The following is a 23070-nucleotide window of genomic DNA, read 5'->3' as shown; positions in this document are numbered from 1 at the left end:
TTACTCTGTTTAATTCAATCCAATATATTTCTGTGAATCAAAACCACTATTATGGTGAATAATTTCCTGATAGTGCAGGGATATTTAAATGGACTCATCTTTTCTAAATGGAGGCTTCACCATCTGTTCTGCCCTTTTATTACAAATAGAGAGGGAACCTAATTCACTGCATCAGCATGTAAAGCCTAGCATTGAAATGATTTAGATGTACGTGTGTGTTCTTTATGCACCTGGTATGTTTTCTCACACACCACACACAAATCAGAGGTAAGACCTGTCTCTTGTAACCTAATAAATTCTCTGATCTAGTGCCTTTATTTCTTTCTCAAAGCAGCAGAAATTGATGGCCAGTAGTTTGCATTTTATTAGGACAATTATGACCCTGTTGCTTTCCTGCAGGAGTTATATCTTTATTGGGCTGACATTTTGTAATACCATTTACCTCTCTACTGAAAATGAGCCTTGATTCCTATTCTTTCCCTCTCGCTGGGCCTACATACAATTCATCACGGAGAGAAATCTTCTAGGAGATATGCTGAGGATCTGTCAGACTGCTGAAAAGCTCTGTCCTTCCCCGAAGGATGCCATACAATCTCCTTGAGACCATTTAGAGAAGGAACATATTCTCCTCAGAGTAGCACAGGACCAGAAACTCAAAAATGCATCACATTGCATCATTTTTACTGCTTCAAATGACAAATTTTGCAGCAGGTTAGGAAGGGAGGTGTGAGTAATCACATCTCATACTCTCTGTACCAGGAGACCAATTCCATGCTCAATGCAAATGTTAATTCAAAGAAAATCCTTAGGGCCTACCTGTGTTGTAGCCCCTCCCAAGCGCTGGCCAGGGCCGGTGGTTCTTCCAAAGGTTGCCTAAATACCAATCACTCTGATTCTCCACCAAGCCAAGAACTTGCTGCCCTGGAAACGAGCAAATCACAAACAGATGATGAGATGAAAGACAGTCAATCAATGGACAACACACGTGGGATCTGGAGAGGGACAGCCAGTGGGAGCAGAAGACAGAAGTTCAGATGCTGCCTTCTTGTCACGCATTCGGAAGACGCCTGCTTATGTAACAGACAGCAAGCCTGGCACAGCAAACTCAGCACGGCTCATTTCTTTCCTTCTCCCCTGGCTAGTCTGAGTAATTAAACACTGTGGGAACCTTTGTCATGCTGACAAAAATATATCACCCAGACAAATCTGAATGCTGCTTGGTTTTGGAATACAATGATGGAAAATCCTCCTAGTGAGAAGTAAGTGTTGCTAAAATGATCATCTAATATGAAGATCTGTTTATACTCTGATGGAGATAATATAATTGAAGAACAAGGCTCTGTATAAAAAATTATTCTCTTCTCATGCCTTCCCCCAACTAGTTTCAGGGATGTTTTTCTTAGTCACGAAGGAAATCATTTTTGCTAAGGAAAATATTGGATTCTAAGTGTTTACCTACATAAGAAAGTTGCACTGGTTTAATTTAGGAGAGTAATTTAAAAGTCATTTAGGTAAGCCTGTGTGGAATGCTGCATAGAAATTATGATTTCAGTTTTAGATGGGCTTATTTTGGTTTAGCTTACATTGATTAGCAGCTGGTTTCAGCTAGAGTAAAATGTGTTTTAAATCAAATGTGTCTAGAAGGTTTGCACTGCTTAAAAATCAACTGAAAAGTGAATGTTTGTATAGATAAGGACTTAATTATCTACCCTGAAATGTGCTGTATAAAATGTAAATAAGAGAAGTGATTGAAATGATGCTCTGGTGATGGTGGATGGAGGGAAGGTGAAAACTGCATTTGGTTCTAGTCAAAGAAAGGAAAGGGAATGGTGTTTTGACAGAGGAATCTGCTCACTGAGGGCACTAAGGCTGGGACTGGAAATTATTTTGCAGTCTTTTGAGAAAGCAATTAAGCATCATGCTCTGAAGGCACATTTTCAAATCCCAGATATGCTTATAAAACTGGGTGTATGGTCACAGCAGTGCACTGAAAGCATTAGATGATCATTATATGTTGCTTATGTAAGACCATAGCCGTATTACTAAAATTTCAGTATGGCCCGAGACAAGGTTAGGTTGAGAAGCAAGACATAAAGACAGAAGTGATTAATTCAATCTTATAATCAGCTAGGAAGATGTTAGGAAGGTCAGGTGATTCCGATACTCTCCTGCAGTATCTGTAACTCAGTGGAAAGTCAGTAACTCCTACATGTGTCTCGAATGCTGTTTCAAAGACTGTGAGCAGCAGCCAGTGGCGAATGCATATTACAAATACATCAGAACATTATGAAAACATTCAAGGAGTGATTGGAAATCAATCTAGAAATAACCTTGAGAGATTACCAAGTCTACTTCACGCCACTGTTCAGGATCATCCCACTCTATCCCAATCACAACATGCCAGTCCTCATCAGACCTAATTTTCTAATGATGTCTCTCCTTTTCCATTATATATATTATATATATTATATGTTATACATATTTAATTTTTCACATGATACTCCATAACTCATTTTTGAAGAAGGTGGAAAATCTGAGGGAGAGCAGAAAGGATCATATAAAAGACCACCACACATTTATCAGCTCATTGGTACTACTGAAAACGGGTAATATTAGCAGGGTGCAACACACGAGAATGAAGTTAGAGGCAGATGCATGCTAGGCAACTGATGATTTGTTCATATAAATAAACTGTAGCATCTCCCAACCTGTGAGACACACGGAACACACTAGACAGTTCACGAGGTGCCACAAGCCATATATTATGAGGAAATATGAAAGGGATCTCAACTAGCTCAAAGAAGTCTTAGCCAAAAAAGGCTGAAGGGCACAATTTAAACAAACACTTGTTGATTCTGTGCTGGAAGACTGCCTGTTCTTTATAACCACTCCCTTATAGATGAGGTAGAATAAATCAAAATAAGAAACTACCATGGCTAGTAAAGGATGAGAAAAAAAACCCAATAAAAAATGCAGGTGCAGCTGGGCTGGAAAGGATTGGCACAGCTGGTAGGAAGAGAGTGACCCTGCCCATATTCTAACAGCGCATTTCACAACTCAGCAGTCCACCGATCCTTCTCAGGATAGTACTGCTAACATCAAAAGAAATGCTAGAATTCCATTTGCAAGAAGCAGATACCAAACTTCCTTACCATGGAGCATCAATGCGCTTTCATTATTTTAGCCCCATGCACTTCCCAACAAGCCACAGAGTTCAGCCTTCAGACTGATGAATAATAAAAAATGAACAAACCTTGCTGCTTGTTAATGGTTTTCCTTTCCCACCTACCGGTCCAAAATCTCAGTTCTCACAATGTACTCCTGAAATACTTATTTCTCAGTTATTATTTCTCATGCTAAGATAAACTGAAAAGGCTCAAGAAATTATGTTTGCATGTATTTATTGTAGCTGTATCATTTCCTTCCTCTTTTTCCCTTTATTTATATATCCTGATCTCACCAGTATTCCTTGAGGTTTGTTTGATACGGGACATTGATGAAGGCAGAAATTAACATGATGTAAGCTTTAGGGCTTAGATACGTGAATCATATAACGTGACTTACTGTGTATCAACTGAGCTGGAATAACTGCCTGCACACATCCTTTTAGCTTGCCACAAATACAAAGTAAAATGTGTTAGCTAACACGCTTCAGTTTCCTTTTGCCTGGGAATGTGCACATGTTCACATACTGTCCTAGGGTAGAGCATTATGCAACTTGTCAGGCTGTTGTAACTCTTGCTGGTGTCTAAAAACCTGCTAGGCAGATGTGATGGCTTGTCTCCCAAGCCACCTTGGAGAAAGTTATGAAGATATGTTTTGTATCTTTTCTAGTTATATTGCTGTTTTCTCTAGACTGGAATAGTGTTGCCGTCTCTGCCAAAGAGGAATATACTTTTATTTCCTTTTACGTTGTCTCTATGATCTTCACTTAGGGCAGAAGTACTCAGGAAACCAGAACTTCAGCTGCATAACAAATATTAATGGTTCCAGAAAATGCTGTCATTCTGAATCAGTATAGAAAAAAAGAAATTCAGAAATATTCTCTGAAAAAAAACCTGCCCAAATATTTTGATCTGAAGATACCAAAATAATTGCATCTAAATGTACAACCCTGCGCATTTTAAATAATATCAATGTGACACATAATACAGATGCATAATACACACCATACATACCACATTATTCTATGTAACTAAAAGTCCAAACAAAATAAAATCATAAGGTTTGCCCTTTCAGTTTTGAACAACTAAAAATGTTTCACTCTAAGCTACCACCAATTTTTTATTATATTAATCAATCATTATGAGATCATCTGTATCCAAGCATTACCAGTTATTTCATTTAGTTATTTACTTTTTCAAATGTGTTATGAAGTCATAGAAACGAGGTGCTGGCCAAAGCAGCGCATGGTGTTGAGCGGGCACAAGGAACGCTCCCCTTGCCCACAGTTCTCTGACCATCCGTTAGCCCCAGCCTGTTCCTCTGTCACTCTTCATGCCTTCCCTGCGAGGTGCCTGCAGTTCTGCGGAAACTTTCACCAGCTTTGTCTCACCTCTGATCATATCGCAATATAAACTCAGATTTTCTGAGGAGAAAGACTAGAGTTCCTCTCCACCACAGCCTTTTGTAAAAGGCAAGCATAAAACAGTTATCTGACTTATTCTTCCAGCAGATGAGGACACAGTGGCTACCATAATGAATTTGAATCATTCAGCATTCTAAGCTGCCTGTTTCTTCTTCCTAAGAGTTATTATAATAAAATACCATCACTAACGGCAAAAGCTCTGTCATTGTTTTCTGCTCTGGCCCTGCAGTTATGATTAAGTGCGCTCCTCTCGCTCTCTGTTACTCCAGGCACAAGTTAGCTTATGAAAATGAAGCTGTCTTTCTTATTCATACATCACCACTAACAGCCAGACAACAGAAAACAAGGCTATGATTCTGGCATGACCATGGTGAAAAATTATCGAGCAGGCAGACTTACAGCTGGATTGCCGGGAACGGGGCTGTGTGCTGCCTGGCTGCCGGACGAGGCTGCTCCAGAAGGCAGCTGCACAGCTCCAGCACTTTGCACAGCACAGCTCCCTGACAGCTCTCACACGATGACAAGTGCATCTCTCCCTGCAAAAGCTTAGCTGTCACTGGGAAGAGGTTTCCATGGAAAAACAGATACTTCTGAGCCTGACATCTCAATGCCTTCGATTCTGTTTTCACTTCATAGATTTTTGGTGGCTAATGGATGGGAAAGCATGATCCTCTAATTCAGGCATTGAAGAGGACTCCAGAACTCATCTCAGCTCCTAGCTCAGATACTGATTTCTTGGCTGACACTGGACAGGTGACATAACAGCCTCTTGCTCAATTCTCCCTTAATAAAAATGAGGATAGCAATAACTTTTTATGCCTCTCCCATTTTGCCTGTCTCACATATTGCACTATGAGGTAATAACTGTGAGTTTGTACTGAAAGCATAACAGCAGCTGCATGTGGCCAGGCTGAAGCTCCATCCAGCACAGTATTGTGTCTCTAGCAGCAAGGAGCAGCAGCTGTGCAGTAATGGAGCACAACAGGGCAGCTGTACAGTGGCACTTCTTAATAGTGGTCCTCCAGCTTCCAGTGACTTGTGGCACATGACACATCTGAAGAAGTATCAGCTTTTATTTATGTTGAGTCTGGTATCTGCTAGTTTCATTTTGTGCCCAGTACAATCTCGGTGCCTGTGAACAACATTTTCCTATTCTGTCCTGACTTTTCCCCAGTTTTAGAGAATTCCATCTTCTCTAGTATCTTTGGTACCAAGGACCCTAACCTCAGTTCTTGCCTTGAGGCATTTTGCTGTTATAAACAATAATAACAGTAGTAAAAAATTATAGTTATTACAACTACTTTAAACATCTTCTTCAGTGGAAGCCTTTTTTTTTTCTTTTGCTTTTTTTGTCTTAGAGACTACAGTGGTTTTCACATGACTCTACTGCAATCACAGTAAAAGTAATGGGCCCACATCAAACACTTTCTATGGTCCTTGGGACATCAAGCTGTTAGGCTGTTTTCAGAAAGGGAAAACAAAAAGGCATGTTAGGGAGGTGGGAAGGGGTGGGTGGGCTGCCACTTTTTGATAGCCCATGGCCTAGAGCGAGCTGATATCACAAGAGAGATCACAGATGTGATCACAGATGTGCTGTGCTTCAGCACAGCTCTCCTGGTTGTTACATTTGCAAGATTTAGTTGTATTCGGTATGGGCCTCCAAAGCGAGAAGCAAGTGCAAAGCATTTTTCAGCCTTTAAAATCATAAGTAAGCAATTTCTACACTGAGGAGTTCTTAAAGGAGAACAGAGTAGAACTCTGTCTTGCTACTTCTAACCACTTTAACAGCCATGGTTAGATCACTAGGAATTTAATACAGACAAGAAGGCTGGAGTCACAGCCAAGTACTGCCAAAGCAATGCATGTCTTCAGTGTAAGCTGAAAGAACAGGAAGACTCAACAAGAATTTAAGATTCAAGCTTGGCAGGAATCAGGAGAAATGTAGAGTTGCTCCTAAAATGGGGTACAGAAATACAGAACAAAAAGGTGACAGGAGGGAAGAGGGGAAAAGTCCATATTTGGAATGCTGGAACATTTCTAAACTGGCCAGTACCGAGTCTGATGAACATAGTCAGGACTAGCAGAATTTATAGTGTACAATGAAGCTGGGTTATTTTCTGCTCAACTTGGGAGTTCAAAATCTTTCATTAATGACCTTCTCCTGATTTCTTTATCTTTTAAACACCTGCATAAGACCCTTTACCTTTCTGAAATGTGAGCCACATCCTTAGCTGGTATAAATCTGCATGACTTCAGTGAAGTCAGTGTACTTACGCTGATGATACCAGCTGAATGTGTTGCACTTCATGCTAGGTCTTGCCTGAGTGACTGACCCCTTCTCTATGGCTTTCCAGTCCCTGATCTCGCACCAGTTCATACAAAATACACGGCTTCTAAAATCTTTCACTTCTCCTGCCACATCTCTCATCCACATCTTCAGATCACAGTCAAGTTCAAGCTTTTCATCCTCGCTATTGATGCCCTGTGCAATTCTTGCACTGTCTATATCAATTCATGTTTCTTCCTGCTCCCAAACTCACCCACTGCCATGTCTTCTCTCATCCCTAAAAAAGACTGTCTTCTCATGCAACAAATGCACTGTGTTTCCTCTAGAAATATATTTATAGCACAAAAATTCTCAGCATTTCCCTTCTAGAAAATTTTAAGAAATTTTACCATGAATCCAGTGTAAAATATGCACATGAAATCTTGTGTGTGCACTGGAGCACAAGCCTGCCTGTCCTCAGAAACACAGGATGACACTTTCTCATATACCTGTACAGTGCAGGATACACTGTGTTCAACAGAATTAAATAATTTAACCTCTACTGTGCACTTATTTCACAGGTGTGCATACACATAACAGATTCACGCATTATATGTGCATGCACACATACACATACGTACACATATATATACCTACATATATGCATGCATAAATATATACTGGTATGTGTGTGTATGTATATATAGGCAGGTACAGGAAAAGGCAGTCTCTACTGTGAAAAACTTCCCTTTTCCACGTGGAAAAATCCAGTTTCAGAGAAAACCGTCTCCTACACAAGTTTAAATTTTTATTTGTTATCTCATTTGTATCAAATATGTTGCTGTTTCCCAACAGCCATTAGCCCTTCTTGGTGGACTAATTGCTCATAGAGAGAAACTGCGTGGACAGTTATTAAGGAGCAACTCGGATGAGAAGGAAGCCAACGAGTAGCTCACTGAAGGTTCTGCAGGACTGTTCCAGGAAAGGAGAGGATGGCTCCATGGGAGCATCACATTGGATAGCACACTGGTGCCAGGAGAGGAACAAAGGAGACAGGCAGTGAACATCCAATGTGTTGGGTTTATGTGGTGGGGTTTTTGGTAGTGGGGGAGGCGCTACAGGGATAGCCCCTGGAAGGAGCTGCTAGAAGCTTCCCTGGTGCCAATTTGGACCCTCCTCTGCCCAAGTTGGACCTGCCTCCGGCCAGGGCAGAGCTAATCAGCACCTCTGTAAATAACATATTTAAGAAGAGGACAAAGAAACTTGCGCCATGTGGGACTTGCAGCTGAGAGAGGGGGAAGGCAGGGGGCTGGTCCCCGGCCTCCTGCACTGGAAGCTGCCAGCACTGGGCTGCAGCCATGTTGCTTGGAGCATTCCAAAGTGCCCCACTCGTGGGATGCCCTCTGGGCAGAGTTCGTCCTGCCGAGACCACCAAGGTTTGTTGGGCCAGTCGGGCCTGGCACAGCTGCAGCAGAGACAGAATGGAGATGTAAGAGAAACAACTACACAGACACAAAGGTCAGTGAAGATGGAGGAGAAGGGGAAGGTGTGCCAGAGCTGAGATTTCTCCACGGCCCATGGTGAGACAGCAGGCTGTCTCCCTGCAGCCCACGGAGACTAACGGTGGAGCAGTCTGTGCCAGAGCAGGTGACTGCACCCAAAGAAGGCTGCAACTTCGTGGAAAGCCCACTCTGGCGCTGGAGATTAATGGCGGGGCAGTCTGTGAAGACCTGTGGCCGTGGAGGACCCCACACTGGAGCAGGTGGCTGCATCTGAAGAAGCCATGACTCTGTGGGAAAGCCTGTGCTAGAGCAGTCTGATGGGTAAGGATTGCATCCCATGGGAATGGCTCACGTCAGAGAAGTTCATGAAGAACTGTTTCCAGTGGGAAGGGCTCCCACACTGGAGCAGGGGAAGAGTGTGAGGAGTCCTCTTTGTGAAGAGGAAGGAGTGGCAGAAAGAACGTGCGACGAACTCACCTCAACCTCCATACCCTGTCCCGCTGTGCTGCTGGGTGGAGGAGGTAGAGCCAGGAAGAAGGGAGGGTGGGGGAAGCTGTTTTTAAGATCTTTGTTTCTCATTATCTTCTCTGATGTGATTGGTAATGAATTAAATTGATTTTTCAAGTCTGTTTTGCCTGTGACCATAGCTGGTGAGTGATCCCTCTCTGTCCTTGTCTTGATCCTCGAGCCTTTTGCTATATTTTCTCTTCCCCGTTTCACTGGAGGCGAGGAGTGAGCGATCAGCCATGTGGTGCTTTATTACTGGCTGGGCTAAACTATGACACACGATAAGAAAGGACGGTAGATTAGTGAAGCAGTGGTAGATACAGTACATTATGGGCAGGGAAAGACAAGATTGGCCAGGTTGACTCAGTGAAGGAGAAAGGACCTAGTGAAAGTAATAAAGGAAGGCATTAGAAATGCTGGAACAAGGGTCTAAAGCAATGGTATCAGATGACTTCTAGGCATAGTCAGAGGTGGTGATGTAGCCAGGGCAGAAGTAACAGCAAGTTGGGCTGGAGAAGAAGAATAACTCGGCAAGAGTCTGTACAGAAAGAAACATGACAAGTGTTTTGTACGTGGTAGGAGGGAGGATTCAAAGGCACAATCATATACAAAAGGTCATCTAGAGGATGGAGCATACAGAACTGGACTGAGAGGTTGCGGTAAAGAGCTAAATCTGTGATTCATCGTCATAAGGAAAGATGAAAGAATGAAATCACTCAAGAAAAGAGAATTCATTGGGTTTTCATGCATCTTTTCCTCTCCTACAAAGAGTTTCTTAGAAAATGAAGGGGACAGTGAGGAGTCCAGCAAACTACAGCAAAGCTAGCAAATCTATCATTAATGTTTGCAGCACTTTCATCTGCAGAATTTCACGGAAATGGACTCTCAGCAGCCAAGCACAAGAGAGTAAGTGTAGAAAAAACCTTTCACTTTGGAACAAAACTTTTTGAGGTTTTCTGTGACAACAGCAAGGCTTCATGTGTTGCCAGCAACTTCAGAAGTTGAAGATTTCATAATTTGGACACACAGAGAAATTTTTGTTTATTTTCCACCTGGCAGGAAAGGATATGCCTGACACATTGCAGGAAAGGTGCTCTAGCATGGAGTCTGGGGAAGAATGAGCCTGAGGACTGAAACAGTTTTGAAATTGTAAGTTATACCAGCTTCAGGTGCTGCTGAGCCTGTCCTTCCTCACAAAAAGTTTTCATGTCACTGTTTATAGCACAAAATGTCCCTGCAGCAGGACTGACATCTAATTAGCAGCAATAGGAGACTTGACACGAACCCTTTCTCAAGTGATAGGTATTCTCTCCTAACCAGGCTGCAGGAGGTCACTGAGATCTACTCATTGCTCTGACTACACACCTCACTTTTTAATTCACACCACTGGCTGCTTAAAGACTGTGTGCCCCCAATACTGCTTTTTCCTCATCATGGTCTCCTTTTTAATTCTTAGTTTATTCAATATAAAACCTCACACTCTTACACAATTGAAAACTTCTTGCTCTGAAAGCAGTAAAATGTCCTTGTGAACACTGTGAATTTCAATCCACTAGTTCTAATATTCAGGTATTGGTCTGAGAGAAAAGATATTTTTAAATGACTATGCCTAGTGCTTCAGGAACATACAAGCTATTAAAACCATGGCTTGAATTTGTGCTATGCAGGAATACATGATCACTAAATGAAAATGCCTTCTTTTTTTTGGTGCCAAAGATAATGCCACTGCCACTCAGTAATCATTTAGAAATTGTGCTCAGGTAGTCTTTTGAGTAGCTGTCAGCTTACAGGGTCCACTGATGGCTGAGTTTTTCTCACCACATCCCTGAATGCTATGTTTTGCTCTGCCACAGATTTCCTTTGGGTACATCCCCTGGGATTCCGGGCACCACTTTCCTCTTGACGTTCAACCAGCTGCTCATTTCAGCTGTAATGATGTAAACCTTAAGCTGCCTCCGTTAACCGAACAAACTTAACTCAGATTCACACCAGGGTAACAGAGGTTAGCAGCTGGCTGTTTGTTCCTCACTTTCGTTCTGCAAAATGAGGATAACACCGCTGCTTCACTACACTTCATCAGGTTTCAGTAATCGGTGTTTGAGGTTGTTGGAATACTAAACTGGTGTTTATTAGCAATGAAGTACATACAGAGGGTGAGAGCTTTCTAATATTACGGAGACTGTTCATGGAAACTGTGCACAGTTTCCTACTCGATATCCTTTTTGGCAGTTACCATATATGAACAGCAAGATTATTAAACCCCAAATCTTCTAAATCAATGGACACACCAGGATTGTCTGTAAGCAAAAAATCAGCAAGTATGTATCCTGAGTGGTTTCTCTGAGCATCAGAGAAATCCGAGAATGTAGAAGCGGTGGCAGAAAAAAACCCAAGATGAACAAAACAGAAAGAATGAATTTTCTGGTGACAAGTAAAAAAACCAAACAAACCAGAAAAAACCAGTGCCATATTTAGTAGAAAAGTGCTGTAGTCACCCACTTAATGGGAAAAAGGTTGCCAAGTTATTGTACATGGTGTTGAAATCCAACTATGTTGACATTATTTTTCCTCTTTGTTGGTTTCAGTTCTGTTAAAAAATAAACAAGCTCTGCATTTCCCTTTGGCTATGTGGCTTTACCAGCCAATGCAAATTTTTCAGGATGAAAATTCAGGAGTTGTCTCTTCAGTAGACACAGATTGCAGTAAGATGCTGCTACCTGCCTACTGCTTCTTGCCAGTGCTATTAATGGCACTTACTATACTGACAATGGGTTTATGTAAACAGCTCACCTTATCCTTTTAATTATGGGCTTCAAGACAGATTAGAGCTCACAAACACTACAGCTAAGAATTATTTATACATCAGGAGTATCAGATGGTAAAATGACACAGCAAACATTTGTTCACATCTAATGACTAAGCACAATTAGTCCTTTATCAGGAAATATGATAGAGTTCTGATACCAAACAACAACCTGCTGTTTTGCATCTTGAGCCTACAGAATAAGAGATGCTTCTGCCTGATACGACAAAACAGAGGCTGTACGAGAAGCCTCGAGCTTTAGAGATGAATTCAAGAGTCTTGGGATCTGTTCCTCATTCTAATGTTGACCGACTGTGCAATCACAGATGGGTCATCTCTTTGTTGAGCTTCAACCTTTCTAAGTAGGGAATGATTCTGCAGTCAGGCTAAATAGCGGATGTGCATACAAGAACAAGAGAGAACAAAATGGAAAATTTTATCGTGACACAGTGTTGCAAGTTATTTTGTCAGCAAGAGATGGAGCACTGCAAATATCTAATAAACGTGCAAGGAATTGCTCTCAAATTTGAACACAACCATTCTTTCTCTATGTCCTTCTCTGTCTTTTAACCTGTACCCTGGAGACATCTAGATTTACAGGGCAAAGTGGTTGAGATGTTGTCTTGCTGAAAATGTATCTACTCATAAACTCAACTTGAAATCATATATAGCATTGACTCAGTTTTGCCAGCATGTAATAACCCTGTCCAATATTACAGAGTCAAGACTGGCACAAAGATAAAATTATGAAGCCGCCACTCACACAGGACCTTGAGCTCCAAGGTTGAATAGTATGGTATGTCTCATGGATTTCCAGTAAGCATTAGTTACTGTTTATCAGTTTTCAGCTGTTTACTACATGTGTGACACATTTTGCTAGAATGACAGTAAAGTGGTTAATACTCCTGATGGAGAATCCGGTAAGGCTTGGAAAAAGCAGTAGGAAAAAACCACTTCTTTAGTCTTTTGCACGTTTTTCTTTGTGGATAGTTCCAGAGGGTTAAGGGTGTTTAACTGAAGTCCACCTCAGCACTGATGTTGCCCTTTTTTCCCTGTTTGTTAGCTTAGCCCTGAGTGATTCCTGTTGTTCTGAAGAGAACCTCAGAGCAAGAGAAAAGCAGCTATCTCAACTGAGTAAAGCAACAAAAACAAGTCTCAGAAAAATCAGCTTCAGCTCCTTCTCTCTCTCTATTGTTTAATTATTTAGTTAGTGCAGGTCTGGCTTTAATTGAGACAGATGAAAAATGTGAGCCCAACAGTACACAGAGAGTGCAGAATTTTATCGCACAGCCCTGAGCCTGAGAGACTTTAAAGTGTTACAAAAGAGTTAAAGTCTAAAAGCCAAGAGGTGAGAGACTAGCAGAAGGTGCCAGTTTCATTAAGTAGATATGTTGATGGTAACGGGAAGAAAGGGCAGGACTTGCTGCCCACTGAAACACAACAACTCCCATAATGTATTCTGCGCATCATATCGTCCAAGCCTCTAATATTTCATTCATTGATTTTATTGTCAAATGAAAAGGCGCTTGTTCCAAGTGGCATTTAGTGAGACAGATGGGGAGAGACACAGACTTCATTACTGGGAGTTTGCTTTCTGGATAATGTTGACATTATATAGGTAAAAAGCAAAAAGACTGCAAAAGTCTACCAGTCCCAGTGTTTTAAAACACCTCCTTTTCCTGGAAGCTGAAGGGCTTTTCACCTGGTCAGACTGCAGCCTGCCTCACATGTCATCTCCATCTGTGAAAAATCTTTGCTCAAACTTCTCACACAGGTGTTTTGAGATAAGCTCTGTTAGCCTAGGATTCAACTTTTGTGTTGACTGCTGTTTTCTGCCTCAGGAAGAGAGAAGATCAGAAGATAAATCTACAAACTGTTAAAATTTCTGGCATCCAGTTTTAAAGAAATATTCTGCGTTGTGCTTACAAAATAGAGAGGACATACATATATGTATTCAACTGAGCCTGTTCTCTTTAGCCTCAGTAGCAAATATAATCAGAGAAAACTTGGAAGTGTGTTTACTGACACTCAATAGTTACAAATGGTTGCATCAATTGAGATGCAAAGAAGGGCTCAGAGTTCCTTTTAGCCATAGAAATAAGCATATGGAAAAGTCAAACACCAGAAAGAAGGAAATGTACATCTGTACCGGAGTTCAAAAAGCACCTCAAAACAACCTGCCTGTTCCCAAATCCACCCAGAAGAGGCTAAGAGAATACTGAAATTAGATGGTTGGTGAGAAAAAGCACTCCAAACCTTGCTCTCTTTGGAAAGAACTAGAGGAGGAAAATGTAAAAAATAAAAGCAGTTTCTGGAAGAAAATCCATAACTTTCCCTTTTAGAGAATTATGTGAGTGACTTCTTCAGTGAACGACTGGGTTATGATCATTCCTGCTTATTCTCCCTCCCTTTCTAGCCTCATTAATTTTGCATTCCTGGTTCACAGCAGCAAGGCTTCACCAAGAACCTGCTTGCAGTCAGATATTACAGGTACTTTTTTAAGCAAAAGGAGAAGTTGCTTCAAACCTTCACAGGATAAAGAAGAACCTGCAAGCAGGCCCTCCCTTTCCTGGCCATGTGCTCCTTCTCCTACATTGGTATGTAAAACATACCACGAGCACCCCACAAACTCTCCTTCGTACTCTTCCCCTGCAATGAGGTCAATTTGTTTGGACCTTCTGAAAGGTTAGGTGCAGGAGAGTCAAGATGCAAAATGGATTTAGGCTGAAAATAGCTGGCAGTTGTCTGGCTTGACCAAAACGACAGCATCTGTAGACGGGAACAGCAGCAGAACTTGAAGTGCTTGTGTGTTGTGATTAAAAGTAAGGTGCCCATCAGCAGCTTGGAAAAACTTTTATGAACTGCTTTGTTAGTTACATGTGAAAACTCCACCTAGATTTAAATCTAACCAATAGTGTCCCTTTGTTAACCTGAGCCTAATTTAACTGCTTTTTTTTCCAGTGATTTTTATAGCAAGGTTTAGGGTGCAAGCTTTCCTTCAAAAATACTAAAGAGAAGACTCAAAATGATCAGCTTAAATACTGAAAATGTCTAGATAAGACAAACCATACTTCTACAATAAAACGAGAGAGAGGCACAGAAGTATTAAGAATTCCAAGGACATCAAAATGCAGTAAGCCAGCTGTGCAACCACTGCAGGAAAGCATGCAAAGGGCAGGAAGTTATGGTACCAGTTAATCCCCTTAATCTCTACTAATGCATGAAGTGTAAGCAACATTTCTTTCATGAAGCAGTAAAACGCTGTTATGAGTTTTGAATCTATCTTGCATCTCAATGAATTCTGTAATCAAAAGGCTAAGAACAGCAAGTCAAATATGAGTAAATTTCCCTTTACTTATTTTCCTCTTCACCTGCCTAGGGACAAGATGGAAAACAATATAAAAACTGAAAGCTGTGAAATGGACTTGGCTAACTCACTGCCTCATAGCCACAGACGTTAGATGATACACTGTGCTTGCTCTTAAAAAGGGAACAAATGTATGAGATAAATAAGATAAAGAAAATTATCCGCAACCTATCTGTACAATAAGCCTCTTCTGCGTAAAAAAAAAGGTATTACTAAACCAAAGGCTTCACTCTCTACCTTCCTTGGGGAGAAAAAAAAGAAATCCCTCACCCGCCAGATGATCACAAGACAGGCCTTTCATCGGCTCATAGTTCCATGTAGCAGAAACTGATGTCACCTTTTTGTCAGTCATGCTGCAGATCTATTAGCACCATAATAAATACAAATTACAACAGAAACACATTTAATACTTCGGAAATTAAAAATGGATTGCCTTTCAAGTACTGAAAAATAGCAACAAATTAACGTGCATTTGCAGATCAGAAGGGCAGTAAGTCAAAAAAAGGATAACGTAGATGACAATTTTGGCTGTGTATTGGGAAGACCAGTAAGATCCAGTTAAATCTAGTCATGAAATCTTGACTTTCATTGGACTTACCACTGCAAGAATTAATTCAGAACTCAGTCACATAAATGCTGTAGAAGCAAGAACACTAATTTGAGAAATTATCACCCCATAGCAGGAGTTACTGCCTACCTAGTTCATCTCAGTATACAGCCATCTGGATTAGCTGCAGCCCTCTTCACCGGCCCTTGATAATGGCTGTATGGAGAGGGAGAGGGACAACGAGTCCTCATAAAATCTGTTAATGCAGCTCATGGAAAAGGAACAAAGAGATGATGGCAATAATTTCTTAAATGACTCAAAGCAAAATTGTCAGGACATCAGTTTATGCCTCCAAAAGCACCCAGTAAATGGGGCATTTACAGTTAATCTGTTCTAATCTCTAGAAAATGTAAATCCTTTGTTAGTGCTAAGGACAGATTCTATAACCTGGTAGATTTGTGAAAGTCTCCCTTCAATATCTCACTTTAGCTTCCACCTCTGCCCTTTTAAAAGGTGAAGCTGATCTTCTTTCCCTAGAATTCTTTCCTGGAGGTGCACAAATGTTGCACTTACTCATAAAATGCAAATGTGGAGTCCCAAACAGACAGATCTGTTTAGGATTTACTCTTCACAAAGAAAAGATAAAGTAAGTGTCTCCAAATAACTCTTGTGAAATCATCTGTGCACAGATTTTTTTTCAAATGCACCCTAATTAACTCTTATTTTAGTCCATCCAGTTCCAGCCTCCTTCTATTACAGTGACTTCAGTGTCCCCCTGAGGCAATTCTTAACTGCCCACTTCATTAGCACTACTTTTAGCCTGGACCTACAGTTGTTCCCTAGCATGCCCTAAAGGTTTTCAGAAATGAACTTCTTTTTCACAAGATTGTTTTATTTCTAACTTGTATGATTTTCTTTCTGTGTTCAATGTTGTAAAATACGGATTGTCAACAGTGCTTTGTAAATTGGCATAAGAAATGTAGGGATCATTTTCAATGGTACATACATACTCGAAATAAAAAAAAGACGTAAAAGAACACAACACACCTTCTACCACACATGAAATGCCAGTTTCTTTCCTTCGAGAATAAGATGTGACCTTCTGACTGAATTTAAAGCTCTTATTCTGTCACTTAGACCCAGCCCATTAATTGCATGAGGAAACAAATTCCAAGGCATAGATCAAATTCTGGGACAGCCTTCCATTTGTTATCATCAAATGAAGAGGAACTCAGCTCCTGCCTTGCCATGGAAGGAAAATAAACAATTTCCCATTTAAGCTTATAAGATCAATCCTGCAAGAAGAGAAATGTGTGAGAATGCATGCACTGACAGAAAGGAAGATTTATGTAAGATGTGACTTAAGACACAAAGGCATTAAAAAGAGATCATTATCTGTTTTGGAGGTGGAGAAAAGATCTTTTATATATCATTATCAGATTCTGATCAGCTCTAGAAACTGAAAAGTACTAATGTTATTTCATTTCATGACAGATGGGAAGGTTTATCCCTCAGAAAGACTGAATGAGGGCTGACTCAACAGCAATCATAAATTATTAACTAATTTGAGGGATATTTTCCTTCCTCTTTTTCTCCAAGTCCTCTAAGCTAATTTTTTAGCTAATGCAAGGACAGATCTGAGGGAGTAATTATCAAGCAGGTACGACAGGATTAAGTAAATGCTCTGTGACAAGACAATGCTGGGCTTCTCTCACTGAACCACTACATAAATTATTTGTGGTCAGGATTAAAGTATTTAATTAAATCATCTTTGTGTAGATGAAACATGAAAATTATTTTTAAAATTGCTGTAAAGAGAGAAAAAAATCTTCCCTTTGTTTGCTTCTTACAATCTACTATTGAATCTGTAGTTCAAAAACAAAAATGATCAAAACAGCAGTGACTCACTGGCAAGAGCATTAGGATAAATCAACGTACCTCGAAAGTTATCTCCTTGCATACTCTGCTCCCCCAACCAAGATGATTGCAATGTTATGCAAATGTGTTACTGGAACAAGGACAGCTTCCAGACCAGAAAAGTACTGTCCCTCTGAGGTCTGAGTGAGTGCTTTATACACACGAATTATCCTTAATGTAAAGTTGTCAGTCACTTCAGTGAGCTCTTACTAAACATTAGCAGTCTGCTAGTGGACTCTTAGAAGAAGGATTGTCAATTTTTTGTTTTACACAAACATTAGTGGGAAGAAAGGAAAGGCTTGCTATTTAAGAAAAGAAGAAGCGTATGTAGAACAAAGGATTTTTTGACCCTTTAGAAAGGGGAAAAAAAACAAATATAAGACATAACTTTTCCTCCTGAGATTTATTTTCTGCAGTACTAGAAGGGAGAACCGATATTGTGGATAGAGTTGCTCAGTTAAGGTCAGTAGGTCTGAAACATCCTCTGCCTCTTTTATTGCCCACATCAACAACTGTGAGACACAGCCAGCCTAGGATAGGAGAACCGAGAGACATGTGTAGAGCTTTATGGACTGTACTGAAGAATATCTGAAGTCATGGCTGAGCTGGGGCAGAGAGAATTTTCTTTGCTTCCATGAAAATGTTTTTTTAAAGTCACATTTAGCAAACTGTTCTGAGAAATGAACATCTGAGCTTGGTTTGCCTCCATTTGGCTGCAGAATTGAATGAAATAATCTAGTTGGTGGATAAAATGCAAGGATTTGGACTTAATTCTCTAGCCACTGTCAACTAGGATGGAAGGACTTCAAGCTATTTCTTGTTATTTGGACTAGTATATTGGCTGGAAGAAAACCCAGTGGGGAAGAACTGAGTTGGTTATTTATGCAAATCCTTAATATCTCCCTTCAGAAAATAAAGGTGTTGCCATTTTTCATACTGGATGTCTACTTTTTATCGCAGAAAGCGAATCAATCCTTTTGGCTTTTTTATTTTAATTTCAAGCCATAACAAAAAATAGAAAAGATAATAGTTTGTACCAAATCATTACAGATGCATCAAATAACAAAGTACTGTGAACTGATTTTCAGGTCTAACAAACCTTGTCAGAGTCCCTTTAAATGGCAGCTAAGAGGGAAAATCTACCTCCAGTTAAACTTTATTATTCCCTCTGCTGTATGGAAGGGGAAATAAATAATTTTCTGAAGGGGAAAGGAAAGAAACATAGATAAAACAAATATTAAAAATTTTTATTATTATTATTTCTTCTCAACTGTACTGTTTGGGAAGCAGCATATGTATTCTTTCTTCTCAAAAATAGTAAAAACAGGTAACGAATGTTCTATGTGAAGAGTCATTATATGGGAAGTCTATATGAATATATGTGTAATAAAAACCATGACCTAAGATTCAGCAATTTCAATGAGCTTTGGATCATACAACTATACACATGCACATGTGCTTATGTAGCAGAAGCTAGATGAACACTGCTGAACAATGAAACAAAGAAAGCAGTTTCTTTTAATAATTCAAGTAGTTTCTGGCTATATTCTATCAGTAAGTCACTGTGAATGACAGACAAACTAGCACGATAAATATGCCTGCAACTGCATCATGTACCAGTGCGGAAAAAACCCCGGAAACAAGCACATGGACCTGCTAATGGAAATAAATTGAATGCTATGTAAGGATTATAAAGTAGAGGTCTGAAGTAAGCTATAAGTTGCATGATGCTGTACATATTAAAATGTTTCCACAGTATAATCCAAAAGTGATTTAAACACCTACAGCAGCTTTCATAAGAAGTTTGATCTATTTCTTCTGGACCACTTAACAATCACGAGCTGCTGCTTAATTTCCTTTCCTGTCATTACTTACTGTCAATAAATGTGTGTGTTAAATTTAATTTTTCTCCTTTGTAATTAGTCTGGGTCTACCTGCCTGACATATTAACTGATTCTACAGTCTCACATTTGCGACATCGAATGATTTCCATGGTGACAGATTGAGATACATTCCTGAATGAGACTGGTAAATGGGTCATATCTGACTGGAAAAGGGAGAAAAACCCCAACCCTCCTTTATATATACTTGCTTTGGTTAAGCTAATCAGTAATTAAGGGAAGACAGAGTCTAAGAAGAAAGTCCACAATGGTACAGTTAAATTTGCTTGGGAGCTGATAACACAGAGGCTTTTGAAAAAGGTTATTGCGGGTAATGGAGATTTGCAGAATAAGTTGGTAATTTTTTGAAGATGGACTAATTTGATTCATAATTTTGGACTTAGTTCAGTACCTAACTTTGGTCAATGATTATTTTTTTATTTTGTTTGTAGTGGACTGTTCTGTAGAACATGCCACTTCATAGACATGTTGCGGCAGCTTTGATCATTAAGTTCGGTCTAGATTTGACACTACAAAATGTCTGGTCCTTGTCCCTCTGCACAAGGAATTTGCTCTCTTCTCAGGTTTATTTCCATTTATCAACTTCAATTTATACTGTAGACCATACTTGAGCAATGAAACTGTATCGCATATATCTGGGTCTGGATTAAGGTTTGATGTGTTCTGCTGCATGGGCACCTGTGTCCTCGGATGCTATCTGTCAAGGGTGCTCCAGTGATCACCAGCATCGTCAAGCCCTCAGAACACAGCACTGCTGGCTTTGAAGGGCAGCCGAATAAAATATACTCAACAGGGTGGTCTTAGATGTCAGCAACAGCAGCTGCAGTGCTTCCCGATAAAATGGATTCAGTGGTGTGAGACAGTGTTAAGAAGGAATGAAGACCTTCTGTTTACATACATTGACTTGAAGGAGTCAATACAGAGATACGGTAAGCAGATATGACTCCTTTTATACCAAATGGAGCCATTCCAACTCATAGCAGGTCTGAATTTGGTGCATTAAATTTATACAACAGAAGAATGAAGCATTTTTCACGTATTTTCTCATAAAAACACCGGCTGTTGGCTTTGCTGCTGATCAACAACCTCCCACTTTCCCATTCTGGGCAAGTTGGTGAGGAAAGCTGTCAGACCAAGAACAGGATTGCTGGCAAGCCACCCTCTGGCCAAGGCACGCTCCATAGAGCATATGGCTGTGTAGGAGAGGCTTTGCCATTTGGGTAATGGGGCTTCATGAATTCTAATCCATAGCAGCCCAAGTTTAGTTCCTTAGAAGAGCAAGCTACATTAAAACTAACAACTTTCCCAAATGCAAAGGGATCCAACCACTATTTTTGAAATGATACCAGGATGGTATAGCAGGATGTGTAAATTGCTGCTTGATCACTGTGAGAGTACATCTAATTTGATGTTTTCACAGGAAGAAACTCTGTGAGAAGAAAGTACCAGAATGTGTGGCACTAAATGTTAAACTTCACAGAAGACAGTATTGCCCTCTAAAGTGTCTGACAGTTATCATTCAGGAGAGCACACGATAGCATCTGAGCAACCACAATGAAACCAGACAGCTATAACTTCACGTATTCACAGTAAATCTCGCACAATTATTCTGCTGAGACTAAACGCGAAATAAATCAGAGGGAACTGCGAATTCCCAGTGTAAAAAGGGCTCTGTGTAGAAAATACTTATTCCTATGGACAATTTATTCGTACAGGGGTAGCTGATCCAGTGCTGTGCAGTGCTAGGTGCTGTACAAATACACAAGTTGTAAGGAGCAGGCAAGACAGACAATGGGAAGGAGAAAAGAAACGATAGTTTTGCCTGCCACAAACAGGACCCAGGACTGCAGAGACAGTAATGTGCCCACAGATGACTGCGGCAGAGCCAGGAAGCAGAGCCCAGATCCCTGCCATTCCACCTGGTGGAACTGCTCTTCTCGTTCTCAACCCGCTATGGATTTTTAACAACTTATTTCACGAGCAACAAAGTTTGCCAATATGCTGACAACACTAATGTGCACAAATCATTAACCTTTTTTCTTGTTTCAACAGAAGAGTCTAAATAGTTGTTAAGATTGCAAATTAGTTCAGCTCTGCTTAAAGGATTAATTTTTTAGATCTTTTGCAAATCAGAGAATTTGAAGGAAAAAAAACCCACAACAGATATATAAGGTTTTCCTGAAGGGTCTGAAGTTACTCCCCTGGCAATGCTGCTTTCAACTCCAAGTTCTGCTAACCAAGTGGCAAAGGAAAAGCTTTCTACACTGACTTATTAATGTCAGACACGACCTTGGGAAGTGTTTTGTAACATGTCAGGACACAAAGAATATCAAATTCAGTAATTAGTAAGCATACAGAAAGATTATATTTGTGTTTTATACGTATAGGTGGGTAGACAAACAAAGGAGGGACGGCAAACAGGAGGACTGAAACCATAGCAGGCTGGACACTCAGTTTGATGAGAGTAGTTAAGAAGATTAATGTATACTCTAAACTGAACTCCCCCAGTCGGCCAGAGCTCAATAATTTAAAAGACAATGCCAGAGCCTTCATTTCAAGGTGACAGAAAATTCTGATGATGAAAGAGGTAGCTGAAAACTTACTTTTAATTAAAAAGCAAATAGGCTGAAGCTCCCATGTGCCTAAATGGAAGTAATACCATTTCGAAAACAGTGGGGAGGGATTATTATTTAGATAGTTCATTCTATTAAATAAAAGAACTCGAAAAGAACCAGTAACAACTTTTCCATCCTAGTATCCTTAATAATATGATTACTCATTGACTTAATGAGAAAAAGTTTGAGGCTAAGGAGGAAGCAATTAAATGGACAGATTTATTGCTACCAAGAACAGATACCCACAAAATGCAAAGCTAGGATGCATTAAATGACCAGAATTATTCATGAACATTCTCAGGAAGATGAATAAATGGATGACAAAGCTCACATCTTTTACACGATACAAATAGGTAGACAGGTGACAAGCAAATTGATAGGTACATGTTCAGATGGACGCAGAGGTGATATATTCCTAACATTCATAAAAAAAATCATCAAAATGATTACACTAACAGTTTATGACAAGTGAGAGCTCAGAAATTGGGCAAAAGACGCCAGATTAAAACTCATTTTCCATGGAAGCTGGAGGTTTCCAGTTAGCTTCACTCTCTTGCTACAAACACTTTTAACCTGCTGAAGTTTAGTTACAAAACTATTTTAGCGTAAAGAATTTATGAGTTGTGAGTAAGAGCTTTTTTTTTTTTTTCCCCAGGGATCATTGAGCTCTGTAGCCTCAGGCATGCATCATCTGCGACAGTACATGCCAGTGGGGAGCAGCAGTTCATCATGGTCACCTGTGACATTTTGCTGACTGCTCCATCTTTTTCCCAATGCTAAACCAAATGATCTTAAACTTCAGCTTAAATTTCAGCATCAAAGGGCTAACAGGAAGTTAGTACATCACATCTCCTCTGTACTTGGAAAGACCACATTTGGCAGACACTGTTTAATGAGGGAGATAAAAGAAGATGCTGGTGGAGAGCAACATTTGGCCCTGAATCTATTAGCCAGGACAAGCTCAGATGTTATCAGCCCTAACTCAATGCTGTATCTCAGCGCATCATCATTTTCAACCTTGCTGAAGTCAATGAGACTACTCATGAGCTTTTACACT

The 23070-nt window shown here is 40.2% G+C and overlaps 1 protein-coding gene across 3 annotated transcripts in view; it reads right to left on the bottom strand.

Annotated features, from left to right (window-relative positions):
* LARGE1 (LARGE xylosyl- and glucuronyltransferase 1) overlaps positions 1-23070 on the bottom strand; it is a 204591-nt gene that overhangs the window by 63794 nt on the left and 117727 nt on the right. For all 3 annotated transcript variants that reach the window (XM_086610255.1, XM_086610256.1, XM_086610258.1), the window contains exon 6: positions 817-921. In XM_086610255.1, the coding sequence (XP_086466381.1) occupies positions 817-921 (105 nt within the window). The remainder of the gene's footprint in view (positions 1-816; positions 922-23070) is intronic.

Source organism: Tauraco erythrolophus, chromosome 4, assembly GCF_009769465.1.
Source record: "Tauraco erythrolophus isolate bTauEry1 chromosome 4, bTauEry1.pri, whole genome shotgun sequence".
Lineage (NCBI taxonomy): Eukaryota > Metazoa > Chordata > Aves > Musophagiformes > Musophagidae > Tauraco > Tauraco erythrolophus.
Note: the sequence above shows the minus strand (reverse complement) of the source record. Positions and strands in the feature narration are given on the sequence as shown.